Genomic DNA, 20,998 nt, shown 5'->3' on the forward strand with positions numbered 1-20,998 from the left:
GAAACTTGAACAAACAAGAGAATATAAGAGGTGCCACCGATTTGAGGAAATACAGTCAGACATTGAGATTTGATTTGCAGCCAAGCTTGATGGGAATGTCTGTGGCATATTAGAGAATGTAGTTGTCAGGTTTGCTGAATACAGGAAAAAAAAATGTTTAAAGCATGCAGTGGAAGTGCCAAAATCAAGATCCATAAAGTTTTACATGATACATTATATAGTAGTATTTGGCCAAAAATGCAGTCGATTTTGTTTTCTTTTTCTACATTATGTGGTAAAAGAAAGAGGAATTATAAAGTGGCCAGCATTTCTCTTTATAAACTCTGGTGTCTGAGTCAGCCCTGCTGCAGGAAAGGCCCATTAAATGAGTGGATTGGTGGTTGTAACAGGTCATTTCAGTGCCCGGTGATATACATGACATTAAGCTTCTGTACATTCTCTTTTCAAAATTGTCTTTACATGGCAGTTGACGTAGCTTTTATTGTGAGATGGAATTTAATAGGCATTGTTCAAACTTGCAGGTGTACTTTGGAAGCCTTAAAAAACAAAGCGTTTTGATCTCTTTCCAGATTAGACTTATAGGTGCTTTATAGTGCTTGAGCAAGTTCTTCCTAAACAAAGGACACTCGGCACATTCTTCATTGCTACAGCAAATCTCCATATATTGGTCAGACTCAGTTGGAATAGAGAGTCTATTAGAATTTCATAGGTTCTAAATGTAAAGACATTTAGATACGTACAGACAGCTGTATTATGTTTGTTTCAAGACCCTGTGATCTTTTACCTTTGTGAATGAGGGAAAGATAGGGGAAGCCATTGAGTATTGAATTGTTAATGTGACATGATTTTCCTTCTACCCAGATGTAGTTCTTTCAAATCCTCCAATGTTTACAATCTTGACCATTTCTATCAGGGATAAAAATAATAGAGTCTTTCAATAATGAATAAACCTTGAAAAGATATAGTAGTTACTTTAAAAATATTGGAGACTTTGGGAAAAGTTATTGCCCAAAATATATGCTACTTTTTCTTTTCTTTTCTTTTCTCTTTTCTCTTTTCTTTTCTTTTCTTTTCTTTTCTTTTTCATATTGTTTAGGCACCAGCCAATGTAGCTGATAGCTTGGGTTGGTGAACTTTCAAAGGTGATTTAAAAATTATGAGAGTGTAGCCTTGAGCTTTTCCCAAGATACCATCCCAAATGACAAGTTAAATCGGGGTTAGATGGAGGAAGAAAATGTTTTCACATATAAGTGAACCCAGTAAATTTTGGAATTTTTCAAAGAAAAAAAAAGCATGATGATTCCTAATAATGGACAGTGCCTCCCTGGCCAGTACTGCTGAAGTTGAATTACTCACATGGGAGAGATTCAGGAGGGTTTTAGTTCTGAGCACAGGCCAGTGTTTGCATTAAAGTAAGACAAGATCACATGCTTCCTGGCTAAACTGTGGAGACCCATTTCTGCCAAAAGGATAGAGGACAGTAACAGATTTGGGGCCTGCCATGTTGAAATTGAAGAGTATGAGAATAATGAGAAGTTCACTGGGTGGCTGGAACTATAGAGAGGCCAAGGTTGGGAAACTGGAATTGGAAAACATCAGAGTATTGGATGGTAGTTAAAGCTACATGAGCTGATGGATTATCCGGGTAAATGACATACAAGAGTGCCAAAGGGGTACCCTGAGAACAGAGGAAGAAAAGCAGGAAAAGAGACTGGAAGGAATACCAAGTGAAGACTCAAAGTCTAAGTGTAGTGCTGTTTTGGGGCCCCCAGAAGATACAGATGCAGTAATCCATACTAATGTTTACTAAGCACTTACAATGAAATAGTATTATCAAAACCATCTTATGAGTGAGGAAACTGAGTTCACATCAGCAGAACCAGGACTCATACCTGATAATAACCAGTTGCCTACATTAGGCTTTTGAAAGTTTAATTAGACAAATGATCAAACAAAAAAGAGCTAGAAATTACTGAAAATTGCCAGAAGCACAATTCCATCAAGGATCCATAATTCAGTTTACATACCCAGACACCTTAGACTGAGCAGCAGAAGTGGAAAAAATCTGGTTTATAGGACTATGGAGAAAATTCTCTACGTGGAATGCTGTATCCTTTCCGGACACCTTATTGGCAAAGAGATCCATTAACTTGGAAGGGATCTGGAATTCACTTGTGGTTAAAAAGGGAAAGAAATAAATGCTTAAGGCTCTAAAAGCATATAGAAAGTGAAGAAGGTGATATATGCGTATATGCTGATACAGCAGAAGGGCAGAAAATCTGAGTAAGCATAAAACCCACCCCTGGCTCCCGGGAGAGAAACACACAGCCTTGAAATTGATCAGTAATTTCCATTTTCTGTTCCAGGTTGGGCATTTCCCACTTTTTTCCTCCTAAAACAGGAAGAGGATTTGGTTTTAAATTTTATGCCTTTAATTTTCTTTAATCCTTGCCTGATGGAGATAAAAGCATAAAATCAGTGGGATGAAATTCAGGAATGCTGAGGAAATGAAAATGGAGTACATTTCAAGTTCAACTTGAAAGTCTGACTCGGAATAACCAACAGATTATATGAGAATAAACATTTCAGTCAATCATTACTAATCTCAAATAATCCAAGTGATACCAAGTGATCTCAATAATCTGAATGCAAAAGCTGTTATTAAAAGAAAGTTTGTTTCCCCTCCCATGGATTACATAACCAAATTATGGCCTAACATTCCAGGGGAGACCAGTTTATGATTAGTTACTATGATTTTATAGGTACTGTGTGGTTTAAAATGTACAAATTCGGCTTCTAAAGGACCTGATGGAGTTTGAACAGCACTTCTTTTGTCCAGACATTTTTATTTACATTCATAGAAGGAGGAGCTGAGGAAAGTAGGGGTGATTGTCCAAAGACACAATGATCAAGAGCCTGGCTGCTGGCTGGGCCAGGGTCGGAAGAGCTGTTGTGGGTGTGCTGGTGGAGTGGGCTCTTGAGTACAGAAGAGGAGGGGATGAATGCATTAAAAAATCAGGAAGCAGATATTGGTTACTCTAGGGAAATCCAGACACTTACCTAATTTGAAGATACAGTAAATAGTATGTTCTGTGAAAGATATAAAATCTGGACATGGTGGCTTCCATGAAATCAAGAAGGCTGCAGACTTAAGAATGGTAGGTGTGTGGACAGTAGGGTAGCATGTGATAGGGGACTGAGGACTGACCTCATACTTGACTTCTGTCTGAGGACTGGGTAGTGATAAGAGAAGCCCACAGAGATTTACATTGCTCTGGAGGGACCTGGTGAAGTGTGATATTTGGGTTGACCTTAAGGTGGTGAGGATTGGACGGATGGAGCCAAAAGTGGGAACAGTGCAGTGTTAGATGGCTTCAGGCACAGAGATGTGGAGATAAGAAGCCATTTGGTGCAATGGGGAGTGTTTATATTTGGTGGTAGTGCAGGTTATCTGGAGGGAATGAAGGGAAGTGAAAGCTGAACAGCTGGGTACAATCCTGGTCACGAGGGCTTTGAGACAAACAACAAACCATTCGAACTTTTAATTCTATAAGGTTGGGAAATCATGGAAGGTTTATGATGAGAAAGGTGGTTTTTGGAAATTACTGTTAACAACTAACTTTTGCTTTTTGTGAAATGGAGCACTTTTTGTCACTAAAAATGCAGCAAGTCTAGATGACATTTGGAGGAAGGCATGCTGGGAGTAGGGAGGTTTTAAAATCTGTGGTCACCTACATGGCTCTGACTGAGGTGTCCTCACCACAGTGACTGGACTTTGTGGGATGTGCCTGGCCTATTCTGGTGAACACTCCATGAACTTTGATGAAGGAAGGGAAGGAAGACTAGAACTTTGTTCCATTCCAGCTCTGAAGTTCTTTGGTATATGTAGGGGATGTTCAGAAACAAGATTTTATATCATCTGTTGAATAAAGATATATTTCTGTAGCAGAATGATGTAAGTTCTAAGATTTTTACTTTAATACAGTATGTAGGATATTTTTTTAAGGAGTTGACCTGATTCAATTGTGGCTTTTCTCACAGAGCTTCCATTCTTTCTGTTACTACTTTCTCCTGTGTCTCTTAGAATAACTGAAAGAAAGTGATGATGAACACAAATTTGGTGTCATCTTTTTGGTTAGCTTTCATGTTTTAGATATAACTACTGAAATTATGCCCATAAACATAATTGTTGAACATTTCTGGATAGAAGACAAATACCAGCTTGCAGTAATGCCAAGCCAAAATTGAATCCCTTAAAGTATTTTAAAATATGCTCTCTTAATGTCTGTCTAAAATTCCTTCTGAGATGAAGGCTTCTCAGCTGTTTCAGCCTTTTTCAGAATCTGTAGATCCGTTCAGACAAACTTACCATGCATATGTGCACAGTCTTTGAATGCAGTTAGAGGCAGGTTCACCAGCCCCATGAAGATGATCCATAGACCTCCCCTGCTTAAGTAAAAAACTCTGACTTTAGAATAATTTAGTGGTTTGCAGAAATCCCACTTCCAAAGATTTGAAGTTGGCACAAAAAGATGTATGTATATAGTTAAAACAGTGTTTTTTGGGGGGTGGGACATACAAACAAATGCCTTTAGAGGTAAAAAGTTGTATGGAAGCCAAGAAAATATTAAAGAAATTTTTAAATGCTGCTGAATCCACACATATTTCTCAAAGGTCCTATAAACATTACAACACATTTATCAGGGAATATCTGAAGGTGCCAAGATACTTCCAGTAATGTACCAGAATAAACATGACTGTATGATAAAAATACATTTGCATAACAGCCTCTGGGATCAGGGAGAAAGACAGAGAGATGAATGGGGGGGAGGAAGGGAGAGAAAACTGTGTCAGAGTTCTCTACTATAGTTGTGAAGTTGACTTGTGTGGAACAAGAAGAAATCAATATTTTCAAAAACGTATCTGCTGAGACCTAAGGAATTTTATTCTTAACCTATATAAGGCATGGCGTCTACCTGTAAAAGTTAGTGCCTTACAAAGAAAGAAGACAAGCACAAATGTTGAATGTGAGCTTCTCTGCTTCACCACCCCCAGCCCCCTGTACATTTTCTCATCAAGAGAAGAAAAGGAATTGGTGGAAAATGTGTTAGCAGTCTTGGTTTGACAGAAAGCAGAATTAACTCCAGAAGATTTAAATAAACTCGAATGAAGGACAGAGTGAAAGGACAAGCAAATAGTTATTAACAGGAGATGAGGCACAAAAACTGGCAAGAGCCAGAAGCTGTGATCCCCCACAGGGTGTGGGGCAAGAAGAGGACAGAGTATTTGGGAGCCCCACGGAAATGGACTGTGGCGAGGGAGTGCCCAGTGGAGTTGCGCTCACGGAACTGCGCAGCTGCTGTCTGAGACGCTGGTTCGGCTTCCTGGGTACAAAGCAGGGCAGAGCCAACCATGGGGAATGGCCCTGGGGCAGCGGCTCATGGAGCATAACCAGGTACAATCTCAACTCTTGGACTTCCCTGCTGAGAAGACAAATCCTGGTGAAACTGTTTGTTATGAGGGCACTACCTTTGAGGTTATTATTTACTTGTATTTATTATTATTATTATTATTAATATTATTATATATTATATAATATATATTATTATTATATATTATTATTATTATTTACTTGTGTTTACTTATTTACTTGTGGTTTAATCACACCCTGAGAATGATATGTAAATAATGCTTTTCTAAATGTCCTTGCTTGTTGGGACATTGGAGAATTCTCTCTAGAAAGAGCACTGACTTCCCATTACCAAGATTGTTCTTGTTTCCATTTATTTTGGAAACAGTTGCTGGAGAAAGAAAGAGATGTGGCCATAAATGTTTTAAAAGAATTCCATGTATAGTTAGTGGTGGCCATAAATATATGGTCTTCACCGACTATTTGGACTCTGTTCCAACCATGTCTTTCAACTGCTGTTAACCCTGTCATTCTCTGTTCCAGTCCATTTTCACTGGGGAAGTCTATGTCCAGAGCTCAAGTACATTGATAATATATTCAGGGTAACGGCCCAGCAAGTAAAGAGAGGTAAAGTTCAAAAACTGCATGGCAAAAAGCCTGTCACAGAACTGTAGATGAGAAAGAAGGAACTTTTCAAATTGAGAAAACATTTGTCATTATCATTAACATTTTTTTTAAAGATTTTATTTATTCATTTGAGACACAGAGATCCAGAGAGAGAGAGAATATGAGCAGGGGGAGAGGCAGAGGAGAGGGAGAAGCAGGCTCCCCGCCGAGTCAGGAGCCCGATGTGGGGCTCGATCTCAGGACCCTGGGATCATGACCTGAGCCGAAGGCAGGCAGTTAACAACTGAGCCACCCAGGCGCCCTATCATTAACATTTTTAAAGGTCTAAATTTTTAAGGGAATTCTTGAAACGCAGTGCTTGGAAAACAAGGAGTTTTGACAAGAATGTGATTTGATCTCAGGACTTTACTGATACAGATAATCTTCTTTTAAGGTATGAGTATTTTTTCCACATTATAAAACTGTACTTTTTCTTTTCTTTTTTTTAAATTTTATTTATTTATTTGACAGAGAGAGAGATAGTGAGAGAGGGAACATAAGCAAGGGGAGTGGGAGAGGGAGAAGCAGGCTTCCCGCTGAGCAGGGAGCCCAGTGCGGGGATAGATCCCAGGACCCTGGGATCATGACCTGAGCCGAAGGCAGACGCTTAACGACTGAGCCACCCAGGCACCCCAAAGGTGTATTTTTTCGTGGTAGAAAATACAGAAGAGCTTGAAGCATAAAATAAAATAAAAATTACCTGAGACCTTATTACTTAAAAGTAATCACTAGTGGTTGTTTTCCTTTATATTCATAAAATGATGGTACTGTGATTCTTTATAAATATTTCCAGTAGCTCATTACTCTCCAGGCATTTTGCAACCCTTTTTTATTTCCATCAAAAGTATGTTAGTTTGCCTAACTATATCCTTGTTAGCCTTGTAATTTAAAGTTTTCCCCCCAATTTTATGATAAATAAAAAATTATTTAGTAAGGTTGAACTTTATTCAAGTTTATATATTTCTTGACCATTTTTCTATTGAATCATTTATCTATGCCTTTTGCTTATTTTCCTTTTTTTAATTTACAGGAGCTTTTTGTTTTTAATTTATAGGAGCTCTTTGTAGAGAAAAAAATTTATTTAATAAGATCGATTTCACAAACACTGCATGATTCCACTTAGATTAGTACTTAGAATCTTAAAGGAAGAAAGTAGAATGGTGATTGCTATGGGCTGGGGCAGAGGAGTATTATCTTTGGATAAATGTTTGGGAAATCCTGATTTAGAAGCTGTTAGACCTCAAGGTAACTGTAGATATTTTTATTAAGAAAAATAAAGGACCATTTTGAAGTTATTTGATAATTTAATTTACATTTTTTTTTGCCCCAGAAGATCTAAATCTCTAAGGACTGAGAGATTAAGACCCTTGGTTCCAGCTTACTCAAAAGAGTTCTCAGAAAAGTATGAAAGAAACAAATAACATACAGAATAATGTTACAGTGGAAGACAGGGATATGACAATTGTCTTTACTATGTGTGATGCATAAAAAAACAATTATTAATGGCTTTTCAGCTAGTCTGTAGGAAGCGGGAATAAGAAGAAAGGATTGGCAGATAGACATTTTCCCAATAATTGAAGGCTCATTTACTTAACATTAGGTACTTTCAGTTTTCATGAAAATTACTAACTTCCCTGATATCATGAACAAGCTTGAAATAGTCTTTAATACCCAGAGTCACACGGACCCTTAATTAACTGCTCTTCAGTGCAATATGTGAAACTTTCTCACTAGATCTTACAACAAAGATGAGAAAGGTGGAGAATTTTTATGCCAGTCCCAGGCTGGCAAGTTACTTTTAGAACTAAATTCCTAAGAGTTTTGCTGTTTCTTACATACATCCTTAATTGTGCCTCAAATATCTTCAGAAGACAGAATTCCTAAATTTCTTCTCTGAGTAAGCTGAAAATAAAACAAACAGATTGTGCATGTTGTATGATGTGGTCTTCATTTACAGTATTTTCTTTGTCTGAAGTGTGTGAACCCTGAAATGCATGGTTGCTTTTTGGTAATGGCAGCCAACAGTTTTGTGTTGGGATTTTTCATGAATAGCCCCAGCTGTTGTAAAGGAACAGTCTGCCCTGGCCATAGATAACGGCCCTTTGGGTTTAGACCACAGGCAATACCACTGGGACCTTCCATGTACGCTGTGAACATCAGTATTCCTTGGAGAGGGAATGACAGTCAGTCACTTCTGGCTCCTCGAAATTCTTGCATAACTTGCTGTTACCTCAGTACAGTCTCCAGGGGAAGCTTTATCTTGGCACACACCTCCGTCCCCGCTGCTGCGCTCCCTCCTTCATCAGATGGACCACTGAGTATGGGACTGGGACTCCTGTTCCGTTCAGTTTGGGTTCTCCTTCCTCATCCTGGGTCCTTGCATTACTGTTTTTGTCACGCCTTGTGTCTTGGGCTTTGTTCCCACTGTGACAAGAGTTGTCCATCTCTGGCTCATATTTATGTGCCTCCCTTGGCAGGAACCTAGCACTGCCGATGCTTTCTGTAGAATTGTTACATACATATCATTCAGACGATTCCAGATCTCCTCCTGGCACTTAAGTTTCCTTTCCTCCCCCTTGCCAGAATCCTTTTCCTTATCTCTGGAATATACAGCTCAGATGCCAAAAGGCTTCAGAAACTAATTGAGTTAGGCTTTGTGTTTTTAGCTTTCTTTTTCCACACTCCATGTTCCCGAGCTAGATTTCTCTTGTGCTTTGGATTTTTCTTGCCCTCTTCCTGCCTGAACAGCAACTCTGCAGTTATGCTTGGAGTTTAGTTTACATGCGTAAGATAAGGTAGTTTGAAGATAAGGTAGTTTACTCTTTTCTAATTCTCACACTTCTTAAATCCATCTGTTCTTGATTATTTCACCTGTTATGCCTTGATTTTGCTTTATACTTTGTTTGCATTTCATTATTCTTCTCTGAAATTATTTCTAGTTTTTGCTGAGTCCATATATAACTTATTTCTGACTACATAAACAGCTTTGATGTTGCACATGGGGATCTTAACAGAGAAGAGGCATGTGCCCAATTTACCCCTTACCTCTCTCATGCCTTATTTCCTCCTAAAGTTGAAACAACACAGAACAATTAGAAGAGCATACTGTCACTATATTTTGAATGCTTTTATTGCTGATTATATATTGGAGATATTGGCATTCTACCAGTAAAAGTTCTTGTGTGTCTTCTAGCTAGCTGTGAATTTTCAAAGGGTAGTAGCTCTTTTCTGCCTAGGTGATAAAGGGTCCATAGGCTCCATCTTGGTATGTGAATGCACCCTTTCATTCAGCAAAAACCTGCCTAAAAGTGCTCATTACCACAGTGATGAGGGCCCCTCATCTCCAATTATTGCCAAATAGTTGAACTGAAAAATGTCTTGAAGAACTTGTCATACCCTCTATCTTTTGATTTGCTCCTGTCACCTTATGCCACTATTGTGTCGAGAACACACTTCCGCTGTTGAGTATTAAGCTTCATTCTGCCAAAAGGAATTTTGATAGGGAGTTATCCTGGGGCATCGTGGTGTGTAAACTGATTAAGGGTACCAATGGAAACATCTTTTTCTCATGAGAAATAGGTTTTTTATTTTAAAACACACTTACACCAGTTAGAATGGCAAAAATTGACAAGGCAAGAAACAACAAATGTTGGAGAGGTTGTGGAGAAAGGGGAACCCTCTTACACTGTTGGTGGGAATGCAAGTTGGTACAGCCACTTTGGAAAACAGTGTGCAGGTGCCTCAAAAAATTAAAAATAGAGCTACCCTATGGCCCAGCAATTGCACCCCTGGGTATTTACCCCAAAGACACAGATGTAGTGAAAAGAAGGGCCATATGCACCCCAATGTTCATAGCAGCAATGTCCGCAATAGCCAAACTGTGGAAAGAGCTGAGATGCCCTTCAGCAGATGAATGGATAAGGAAGATGTGGTCCATATATACAATGGAATATTACTCACCCATCAACATGGATGGGACTGGAGGAGATTATGCTACGTGAAATAAGTCAAGCAGACAAAGTCAGTTAATCATACGGTTTCACTTATTTGTGGAACATAAGGAATAACATGGAGGACATTAGGAGAAGGAACAGAAAAATGGGGGTGGGGAATTGGAGGGAGAGATGAACCATGAGAGACTATGGACTCTGAGAAACAAACAGGGTTTTAGAGGGGAGGGGGGAGGGGGGATTGGTTAGCCCAGTGATGGATATTAAGGAGGGCACGTACTGCATGGAGCATTGGGTGTTATAAGAAAACAATGGATCGTGGATCACCACATCAAAAACTAATGATGTATTGTATGGTGACTAACATAACATAATAAAATAAAAAAAAAAAGAAGATGTGGTCCATATACACATTGGAATATTACTCAGCCATCAGAAAGGATGAACACCCAACTTTTACATCAACGTGGATGGGACTGAAGGAGATTATGCTAAGTGAAATAAGTCAAGCAGACAAAGTCAGTTATCATATGGTTTCACTTATTTGTGGAACATAAGGAATAGCATGGAGGACATTAGGAGAAAGAAGGGAAAAATGAAGGGGAGGGTAATCGGAGGGGGAGACGAACCATGAGACCAGAGACTATGGACTCTGAGAAACAAACTTGGCTGCATATTTTTCTCGTTTAGTGCTCTGAATATATCATGCCAGTCCTTTCTGGCCTTCCAGGTCTCTGTGGATAGGTCTGTTGCCAATCTAATGTTTCTACCATTGTAGGTTACAGATCTCTTGTCCTGAGCTGCTTTCAGGATTTTCTCTTTGTCTCTGAGACTCGTAAGTTTTACTATTAGATGTCGGGGTGTTGACCTATTTTTATTGATTTTGAGAGGGGTTCTCTGTGCCTCCTGGATTTTGATGCCTGTTTCCTTCCCCACATTGGGGAAGTTCTCTGCTATAATTTGCTCCAAAATACCTTCTGCCCCTCTCTTTCTTCTTCTGGGATCACAATTCTAATGTTTCGTCTTATGGTATCACTTATCTCTCGAATTCTGCCCTTGTGATCCAGTAGTTGTTTATCTTTCTTTTTCTCAGCTTCTTTATTTTCCATCATTTGGTCTTCTATATCACTGATGCCCTCTTCTGCCTAATTTATCCTAGCAGTTAGCGCCCCCATTTTTGATTGCACCTCATTAATAGCCTTTTTGATTTTGACTTGGTTAGATTTTAGTTCTTTTATTTCTCCAGAAAGGGTTTCTCTAATAACTTCCATGCTTTTTTCAAGCCCAGCTAGTATCTTTAAAGTGATGATTCTGAACTCTAGATCCAACATTGTACTAATGTCCGTATTGAGTAGGTCCCTGGCAGCCTTTACTACCTCTTGTGCTTTTTGTTGAGGTGATTTTTTCCGTCTTGTCATTTTGTGCAGAGGAGAATAGATTAATGAGAGAACAAAATGCTAACAGGGTAACAACGTCCCCAGAAAATATACTCTAAACAAATCAGAAAAGCCCTGAAGCCGGGGAAAGAGAAAGGGAAAGAAAGGAAAAAGAAAAAGATAAAGGTAAAAAGAAACAAAAACAGAACAAAACAAAAAAAAAACAGAATATGATCAAATATGATCAGGCTGGTGCATAGATCAGTGCCACACAGTAGATTTTGGGAGTATTTTGGTCTCTTAGAAGAAAGTGCCTCCCAAAATTTTAAAGAAAGAAAAACATACATGTACAAAAATAAGGGTTGACATGATGAAGGGAGGAATATGATGTAAAGATGAAAATTATAAAAAATTTTATAAAAGGAATTGATAAGAAGTTGTTTGAAAAAAGAAAGAAGAGGATTTAAAAAAAAGGGGGGCGGGAAAGGGAGAGAATGTGATCAGGCAGGAGAGTAGAACAAAACCATACACTAGAGATTTAGGGTATATTTTGATCTGTTAGAAGAAACTATCTCAAAATTTAAAGAGAGAACAACTTATATGTATAAAAATTATATATGCCAAAAATAAGGGTAACTACTATGAAGGGATAGAATATGACTTTAAAAATGAAAAATAAAAATGTTTTTTAAAAAAGGGATTGATAAGATGTTGGTTGAAAAAGGAAAAAAGAAAAATTAAAAAAAAAAAAGACAGAAAAAGAAATTAACTTTGAAAGACTAAAGAATCATGGTAAAAAAGCCATGGATTCTATGTGCATTATTCTCCTAGCGCTGGAGTTCTGCCGTTCTCATTCATCGGTAAACTTGGTCTTGGCTGGCTGTTCTTGCTGATCTTCTGGGGAAGGGTCTGTTGCCGTGGTTCCCAAATGTCTTTGCCGGAGGCAGAATTGCCCCGCCCTTGCCGGGTCCAGGCTATATAATCTGCTCGAGTTTGCTCTCCGTAGCTTTTTGTTCCCTGCAAGCTTTCGTACAGCTTTGGAGGCCGAGAGTGAAGATGGCAGCCTGCCAGTCTCTGCCCCGGAGGAGCCGAGAACTCGGGGCCCCGCTCCTCAGTGCGGCCCCCAGAGAAAAGCAGTCACTCACTCCCATCTCCCTGGTCTCCGGCCGCACTCCATGCTCACCTGGCCTGTGACCGAGCGTTTCTATCTCTGGCACCCCACTCGGTGTGGAGTCTCCAAACCCTAGCAGATCCTGCGGTGCGCTCTCACGCCGCTTCTCCCGGGCAGGAAGGTGACTCTCCCTGGCTCTGCCGCTTATTGGGTCCCTGCTGGAGGAGCAGTGGCCCGACTGTGCCGCGGATCACGGTTTATGGCAACCCCGAGCTGAGAGTCCACTCCTTGGCTCCGTCTCTGCAGCCGGCTTCCCCGCTCCAATACCTGGGAGCTCTGCCGCACTCAGGCACCCCTGGTCTTTCTGTGACCCCGAGGGTCCTGAGACCACACTGTCCCACAAGGGTTCCACCCCCTGCTTAGCCACTGAAGTGCCGTCCCTAAGCGGAGCAGACTTCTATAAGTTCCGATTTTGTGCTCCGCAGCTCTATCACTTGCCAGAAGTGGCCAACGGAGGCCCCCTCCTGAATATCGCCTCGGATTCACTTTTCTCCATGTCCTACCTTCCAGAGAAAGTGGTCGCTTTTCTTTTCAGAGAGCTCTTGCTATTCTTTTCTTCGATCTCCTGTTGTGTTTGTAGGTGTTCAGAATGGTTTGATCCCTATCCAGCTGAATTCCTGAGACCAGACGAAATCCAGGTCTCCTACTCCTCGGCCATCTTCCTCCACCCCCTCCAAATATACTCTCTACCTTCTTATTCTAACTCATTTTATTAGAATTCTTGTCATCAAAGAGCATTCCTTGAAAGAATCTGGAGTCTGTATTACTGGCTATAAAATCACTTAAAGTGCATTGACTTACTGTCATTCTGTTTCATTTCTTTAAAATAATTTCCGTCTAAAATTAAAAGATGAAACATTTTAATTTTCCAATTAAAATAAAATAATTATTTTAAAATAATTTCCATCCAAAGATTTAATGAGTCAGTTCAGGTTTTCTCTATCTCTTGCTACAGTATATATGTTCACTTAAAAATGTGATCTCGGTATGTTACTTGACTTACATATAACATTTTTGTTTAAAAAAGAAAGTCTATTTCTCAAGAGGTCAGAAGGAAACTTGTGTTTCACAGGAAAAATATGGCCCATGGCCCCATGACTATGAGCTTTGTTGATCAGCAGTGACTTGCCGACTTACTGGAACGGTGATCGAAGCAGCACGTGGATTGGGTGGTATCTGATTTGGAACCATGACATGGTTCAGATAGGGTTTGAAGGAGACTTCCATCTCCATATGCGGCTTCCCCTGCATTTGTTTAGTGCCTACAAGCACATTATTCAGGAAATGCCAGTGGGGTGAATACCGAATTTCATCTGTATTGATGCAGAATTGCACATTCCTAGAGTGTGCAAAACAAGAGGAAAGCCCAAGCTGTGGTCTCTGAAGCCAGTCGTGGATCATGGCAGATCACTATTTCACACATTTGTGTTTACTGCCTAATGTTTGAGGCTCTTGGAAACATTTAGATTGTGATGTCTCAGGTGAGCTACTTGTTATGAAATACCAAAAACTTGGAAAATAAAGTTATTTATGAGGTTAGTTTTATTTAAGAATGTTATAGTACTACTTCACACCAAAGACATTTAAATTTATTTGAAACTATAATGATGTTCTGACCAAACTCCCTCATTGAAGAAACTCTACTCCAGAGACACAGTGACTTTTCCAAGGTAACAGATCTTGTTTATGACTTACTTATGATTCAGAACTTATCATAATTGTGGAGTCTATATATTTTCCCCACGATGTGAAAGGAATCTATTGCAGAGTCAGTCATTAAAACTTTTAATATATTCCATGTGATATCTGCTGGCTTTCCATAGCATTTCCTTATATGATCCAAATCAGCCGGTACCCGTGAGATGTCCAGGGCTTTTTCTGAGTCTTGGTTTATATTGTCTGTTTGGTAAAATCCTTACCCTACAGCCAGTCTTCCTTATTAAAAAAAAAAAAAAAAATTGCCCATTACTACTTTGGAACTAACTACTTGCTAGCTATGGATATATTCCCAGTGGTTGTAGGTTGAATTTCAGAGGAAGTTAGAGATGCCTCTCTGCCTGTCAACCCTGACCACTTCTAACAGTGTTGATGGACCCAGCCCCAGCCAATGTCCTTCTTCTTAGATGGTTTTCAAGGGACTTTTTGGGAAGAACTTGAAATAAAAGTGAAGAGAGCTCCAAGCCAAAAGAAAGTGAATTCTGTCCACTGCTCTCTTCTTATGGATTTGAGGCCAGTTTGACAGTTTTATATAGATTCATAAAATGTACCAAAGCCATCTTGATTTCAGGCCATGATATGGAACTTTTCCCCTTAAACAAAAGTGCAACTCTAATATTATGTCTTTTATTTTGGGTGTTGTGGGTGGGAGGAATCAGGTTAGTTAAACAAGGGATTTTCTGTTGTTTTCTCTTTCCAAGAGAACCTGCTGAGAATGAAAGCATTGCTTTGATTTTTTGGTGTTGAATCTTTTCGCAGCAGCACTCAGTCATGGAGACAGGAAAGTAGCTGTCAACAGATCATTGGTGAAACAGTGATGGCTTAAATTCATCATATGTCAATAACCCATTACTTTCTATAGCATAAAAAATACAATGAAAAGGGCTGACATAAGTCTTTCCTATAGATTTTGCTCTGGGATAGGAATGAAATGGAAAGGAGGTCTAAGGTTGAGGAGAGAAGGAAAAGGCAATAAAAATTTTTACTAATGGTTCCAGGAATGGGAATGTTTCCAAGGATGGGAAACCAGAGAGTACTACCAAGAGATAATCTTTTAAAACCATAACTAAACTTCACTTAAGTTCATATAAACATACCAACTCTTTTAAATATATATCTTTACTGAAAATATGGTTTTTAGTCTGTATTCTTATAAAAACAATTGTTGCCTTATCAACTCCTTATGAATTTCCACATGGAAGTCATAAAAACCTTTTTTGCTTAAAGGTTTAGCTCTTTTGCAGTATACACATATAAAATACCCATTTCTTACCTATGTCCATACAGCTTCATAATAACTAATTGAAGGTTGGATCACCATCTGGTTTTCCTCTCTTCCATAGGATTACACTACAGAGATGTGAACAGATTGATAGGGCAGGACTCTAAAAACCAAAAATCTGGATTATTATAGAGGTACTGAGTTAAAAATATTTGAAGTCAAAACTGTTCTGGGAAGTGCAGGACGTATGATCCACCTTAGATATGAAGTTTAGGCTCTTCCCATGAATTTCCATCTCCTCCTTCTCTGTAGCCATTTCCAAAAATAGGGGCACCTTCAGCCCATTCACCTACTGTTTAATGAGTATCTACTACTTGTCTGGCACTGTGAAGTTTTAAAACCAATTAAGACAATCCTTGTATTTAGAGAGCTTGAGGGTTGATTATAAAGCAGTGGATATTATTTTTAGAGCAAATATCTCAAAACTTTCATGCCCAAATTGGAGTTGTCCCTCAAAGCAGTTATTTTGAGGCAGAGGAAGACTATACACTTACTCCTTATTACTCTGTCTTCTTTCAGCCACCTTCATAGCTGGCCCTATTATGTTTATTAATATAGCCAATCCTAAGTAAAGCCTCAGCCCCTTGCATGGATACATTTAAATTGTGAAATATAACATTCATTGAATATAAAGAACTGAATTTCAGGGTTTGAAATAAACACATTAAGTTCAGCCTGGAATAAGGGCTCACATCCTGTAGGTATCTTTTAAGCAAGGGCAAAGGAAGGAATGAGGAAGACACTATTATTGGCCACATTAGCAATCTAAACCAGAATATTGTCGTGATTGTTTTTCTCTGTACTTATGAGACTTGATTATTTAAAGAACCGTTTTCCAAACAAGTGCTGATTTGGGTCCTGGAGACTTTCTTGATGTTACATGTTGGTGACTGTGTGTTGTGTTATCTCTAGGTCCATTGATAATTTATATTTTTAGGTCACTAGATGGCACTCTTTCACTTTGAAATAAAATGTATTTTCCATTGAGGCTTTTGCTTTTTATTTTATTGTTCTATTGATACAGAGATGGTAGAAAATCAAATTCTTTCATAAATTGGATCTGAGGCTTCCTGTCCCTCTACAGGTGCATAGGAATTTTAATGTGATTATCCAACCTGTACAAGTAATAGGTTTTCAGATTAGCATACCACTCAATACTTAACTGTTAATTTATTTTGTAAGAAAATACATTTTTCCCCTGTAGAACCATTTTGTGTTATATATACTTGGCTGATACATAAGACACTACAATTAAATTTTTTATGTGGTTTCACCTATTCTGTCCTATACGTGATTGAAAAATGACTTGGGAAACAAACAAAATAACAATTACTGGATCCTGGAGACCAGGAACGTATATTTTAGCAAGTGCTACAATTGAGTGTGATCAGGTATGTTTTGAGAAGTGCCAGGTTCTAATCCCCCAGTAGTAAGCATTTTCAGTGGAGATTAACATCAGGATCAGCCAACAGTAATTGAAACCGAAGTCAAAGATAGCTGGGATCAAAACTTTGAATGTAGATAGCTCGTAATGTAAATATTGCCTAGAGGAGTTATAATGGATACAATAAGAATTATTGAAGAAAATGCTTTGTTTACATAAGTATGTTAAAGTTGGTGAGAATCTTAGAGAAGAAAAGAGGTTCATGTTAGGATGCACTAAGGAGTAAGCAATGTGAACACGATGCCATACTGACTTGAGGTTGTTTGACATCCCTTTTACCCTATTTTTAAGCCCATCACCCGTCAGGTATTAACCTGACACTTCAACATTTTAGAAGGTTTAAACCAGTCTTAAGATCTTTCATCTTCACAGTGTCCCTGTGACATGGCAAGCATCAGAGGAAGGATTAAAGAACAGGGTAAGGAGAAGAGTCTAAGGCCAAGGGCAGCTCCTGGGAGACAGTCTGCAGAGAGGGCGGGGGTGGTGGGGGGCGGTGGCTGGAGGTGACAGCACTGACTCAAATTAAGCGCAGCTTGCTGGGAGGCTTCAGGAGGCCAGATGCATTCCTGAGCTCTGAAGCTTGGTGGTGCACTGTTGTTGACCATGATTGCTCTGTCCTGGTCTTAAGAGCCTGTAGCTTTAGGACAGGGTTTCCTCCCTCCCTCCCTCCTTCCCTTCTTTCCTCCCTTCCTTCCTTTCTCTATTTAGTTGCTCATTTTTACCTTATGAATATGACATGGTCTTCATGGCATTGAGTTTCAAATGGACTGTTGCATGGGGATAGGTAAGTCACAATATCAGGGAAGTATGTGTAATGTGATAAAATTCCCACCAGGTAATTCTCTTTTCTTATTCTAGAGAATTGATGGTTTGGAAGGACTCAGTTGGAACTGCTTGTTAATTGTAAAAAATGCTCAGCAAACATTTCCTGACCCTGTTGCTAATCTGAAGTGTAGTTCAGTGTAGGAAGGACTCAGCAGAGAAGGTGGTGTGTTGTAGGCAGTCAGTAAGGTTGACATCACTAGTGATGGTGATGATGATGCTCTCTCTGTTATTTATCACTTTAGTGATAACACTTTATCACCAAGGCTAATGGTGTAGAACTTCTGGCTTACCCCAAATGGTCTTGGTCTCTGTCAGGCCGACCCATGGGGTAATAGAACACCCTGTTGCAGTGGAGACTTGGAAACCTGACAAAAGAGAGACCTGAAGAGACACATCCTCGTCTGGAGTTTTAGCTGTGATGTTTCCCTCCTTGTGAGGATTCCAGCTTCACGAACTGCCTCACCTCCTTTAAGCTTTTACTCAGACCTCACTTTCTCAATGAGGCCTAATGCCCTGACCCCCTCCCCACAGCTGGTACTCTTCATCCTTTTGTCTTGTTCTCCTTTTCATAAGTTATGTTCTAGTACATTAAATGATAATTTGTTTATTTGATTCATTTTTGTCTCCCTGTATAAGACTGTAAGCTCCATGTGGACAAGGTCTTTTTCTTTACTGATACAAACTCCAGCCCCTAGAATAGTGCCTGGTACATAGTAAGGTTCAGAAAATACTTGCTGTGAATGAATGAATGAATGAATGAATGTTTTCCTTTATAACATTCTGTGCCAGTAATCAATAATATATGTAGTACTACATATATTAGTCATTTAACACTAATTCTGAATAAATATTAAATATTCCTGATGAAGATAATGTTTTATTCTGTTAATCTTGATGTGTAAAGATACCTTCTGAATTAGGTTATCACATGGTTTGAAAGTGTGGATCCAGAGTTGGAAGACATTGATTATAATGAATGAGCCTCTGAGTGGTTTTCTAGGGCAAGTTACTAAACTGCTCTGTGCCTTAATTTCCTCTGGAAACAACCTTGCAAAGCTGTGGGGTAGATTAAATGAGTTAATTCATTTAAAGCCTTAGATCAGGGCTTGGAATGTAGCAAGAATGTAGTAAGTAATAAATTGAATTTATAGATTCTTCACTTGTTTAAAATATAATTATATGATAATCTTATTTTGCAGTTAAATGGTTTAACAAGCTTTCAGAAGGGAAAAGGCCACACAGAAAAATGTACAACTTGGGGATTTTCCACATTCCTGTTTTAATTACAATGTTAACACACCTAGAATGAATCAAATATTGAATTTCTTAAGGAATCTCTTTTCTTATATTGTAGCATCAATTTTAAAACAAAGAGTTTGGGGTTTCATATGAGTCCTTTGTTTTTTATTTCTTATAGATCCCCATATTAAGGTTTCTGGAAAGAAAGAAGATGTTAAGGAGGCCAAGGAAATGATCATGTCTGTCTTAGACACAAAAGTAAGTGAATGTTAAGGACACTCAGATGTCAGAACCTTGTCTCTGCAAGGGCTACTTCATGCTGTTATGAAAAGAACCATTTGGAGAAGAAAAACCAGGAGAAAGTAATGGTGGGTTTTAAAATAAGTATGTGTGATTCTGCAATGGATGTAGCATTCTGTTTAAAATTTGAATAGGTTCTCAAGCTGGGTAAATGAGTATTATTATATATACATACACGCACACGTGTGTATGTACATATAAGTACATATGTATGTGTTTGTATGTATATGCCATCTTCAGAAAGAGACATTGACACTGATTAGTATAGAGCAAGTGATGAAGTTTGGAATAATTAGCATATTTGCCTTTATGATGCCAGAATGATCTTCTGTATAGTTGTGTGTGATGGCATGAAACTTGACACCTTTCTCTTGTAAGTTCTCTCTCTCTCTGCAGGTATAGGTTAGAGAGATAATAGGGAAATTTAGATGTGTAAAAATGTATACTCATTTGTGAGAATTTATTCTAGTAAACACTTCTAAATCACATATGATATGGCAGGCACTTTGCTAATAAGCATCTTACAAATTTGTTTAATGTTCATAACCAACTCAGCACAGAGATACTAGGGAATTTGCCCAGAATCCAATAGCTAATAAACGAAAAGGTGGGATATAAATCCAGACTGTCTGGTTCTTAACCACTATGTGTTGCCACCTGGTATTTCACTGAAATTGTTTCTAATCTCTTCCTTCTTTTTTTTCTTTTCTTGTTCTTTTTTATTTTTAAGAATTATTCACCTTACAGTTATTAAATATTCTAGAATCTTTTCCCAAAAAGAATTATCTTTTTCCTGTACTTCAAATGTTAAACTAAAAGAACTAAATTTAAAAATCAAAGTATTTAATGGATATGTTTAAAATTTAAGAATTAAGACTATGTAAAAACCATTGATATTTTTAACATCTTGTTGTATTTTGACTTTTTAATTTTACTTTCGGAGGGCTGAAGAATTTTTATATCAGTCTTACAAATGAGAAAAGATTTAAATACTGAATTTCCCAAAATTAAGTACACAGATTCTAATGTGATCACAATTATTCATTATGTCTTAGAATTTTACATTTTGCTTTATTATACCTAATATTACACTTTGTATCGGTTTAAGTAAGCCATGTTACTGCTGGAGCTCTGTGCTTTCTTAGCCCTTCCTCATTCTTCCTATCACTGAGAATAACAGGTCTGCTCTGTAAAGTTTGACCTACAGTAATAGACAAGTTGTGAAAATAATGCTTACAGTTACTTTCTTATTCAGTTTTGAGTTTTATCTCTGTCACAGTTCAACACTCCTACTAACCTACATATATTCAATTTTGTAATTATTTTCATCTGTTTTTAGTTATTTGAATTAAATGTTTCATGAATAATGTCTGTTAAAGAAAAAACTGAGTAATTTATTTGTAATTAATGCCTGACTTTATTTAAATGCTGCTTTCCAAAAAGTTATCTTGGTAAAGAGTGTATCTTTCTGTTTCTTCTGACAAATTTGTCTTAAAGTGAGAATTTATTTTTTATAGCCAAAGAGAAATAGAAAGTATACATTTATAGATTAAGATGATATTACCAAGAAATCTGTAAGATTTCCCACAGGGTCACTTTTTGTTAGTGCTGTTCCCTTG

General features: G+C 38.3%; 1 protein-coding gene across 3 annotated transcripts in view; it reads left to right on the forward strand.

Annotated features, from left to right (window-relative positions):
* Positions 1-20,998, forward strand: part of LOC118019903 (protein bicaudal C homolog 1) — a 279,876-nt gene that overhangs the window by 215,921 nt on the left and 42,957 nt on the right. For all 3 annotated transcript variants that reach the window (XM_035019553.1, XM_035019561.1, XM_035019545.1), the window contains exon 4: positions 19,258-19,337. In XM_035019553.1, the coding sequence (XP_034875444.1) occupies positions 19,258-19,337 (80 nt within the window). The remainder of the gene's footprint in view (positions 1-19,257; positions 19,338-20,998) is intronic.

Source organism: Mirounga leonina, unplaced genomic scaffold (genome assembly GCF_011800145.1).
Source record: "Mirounga leonina isolate KUSES-001 unplaced genomic scaffold, KU_Mleo_1.0 Mir_109, whole genome shotgun sequence".
NCBI classification, from domain to species: domain Eukaryota; kingdom Metazoa; phylum Chordata; class Mammalia; order Carnivora; family Phocidae; genus Mirounga; species Mirounga leonina.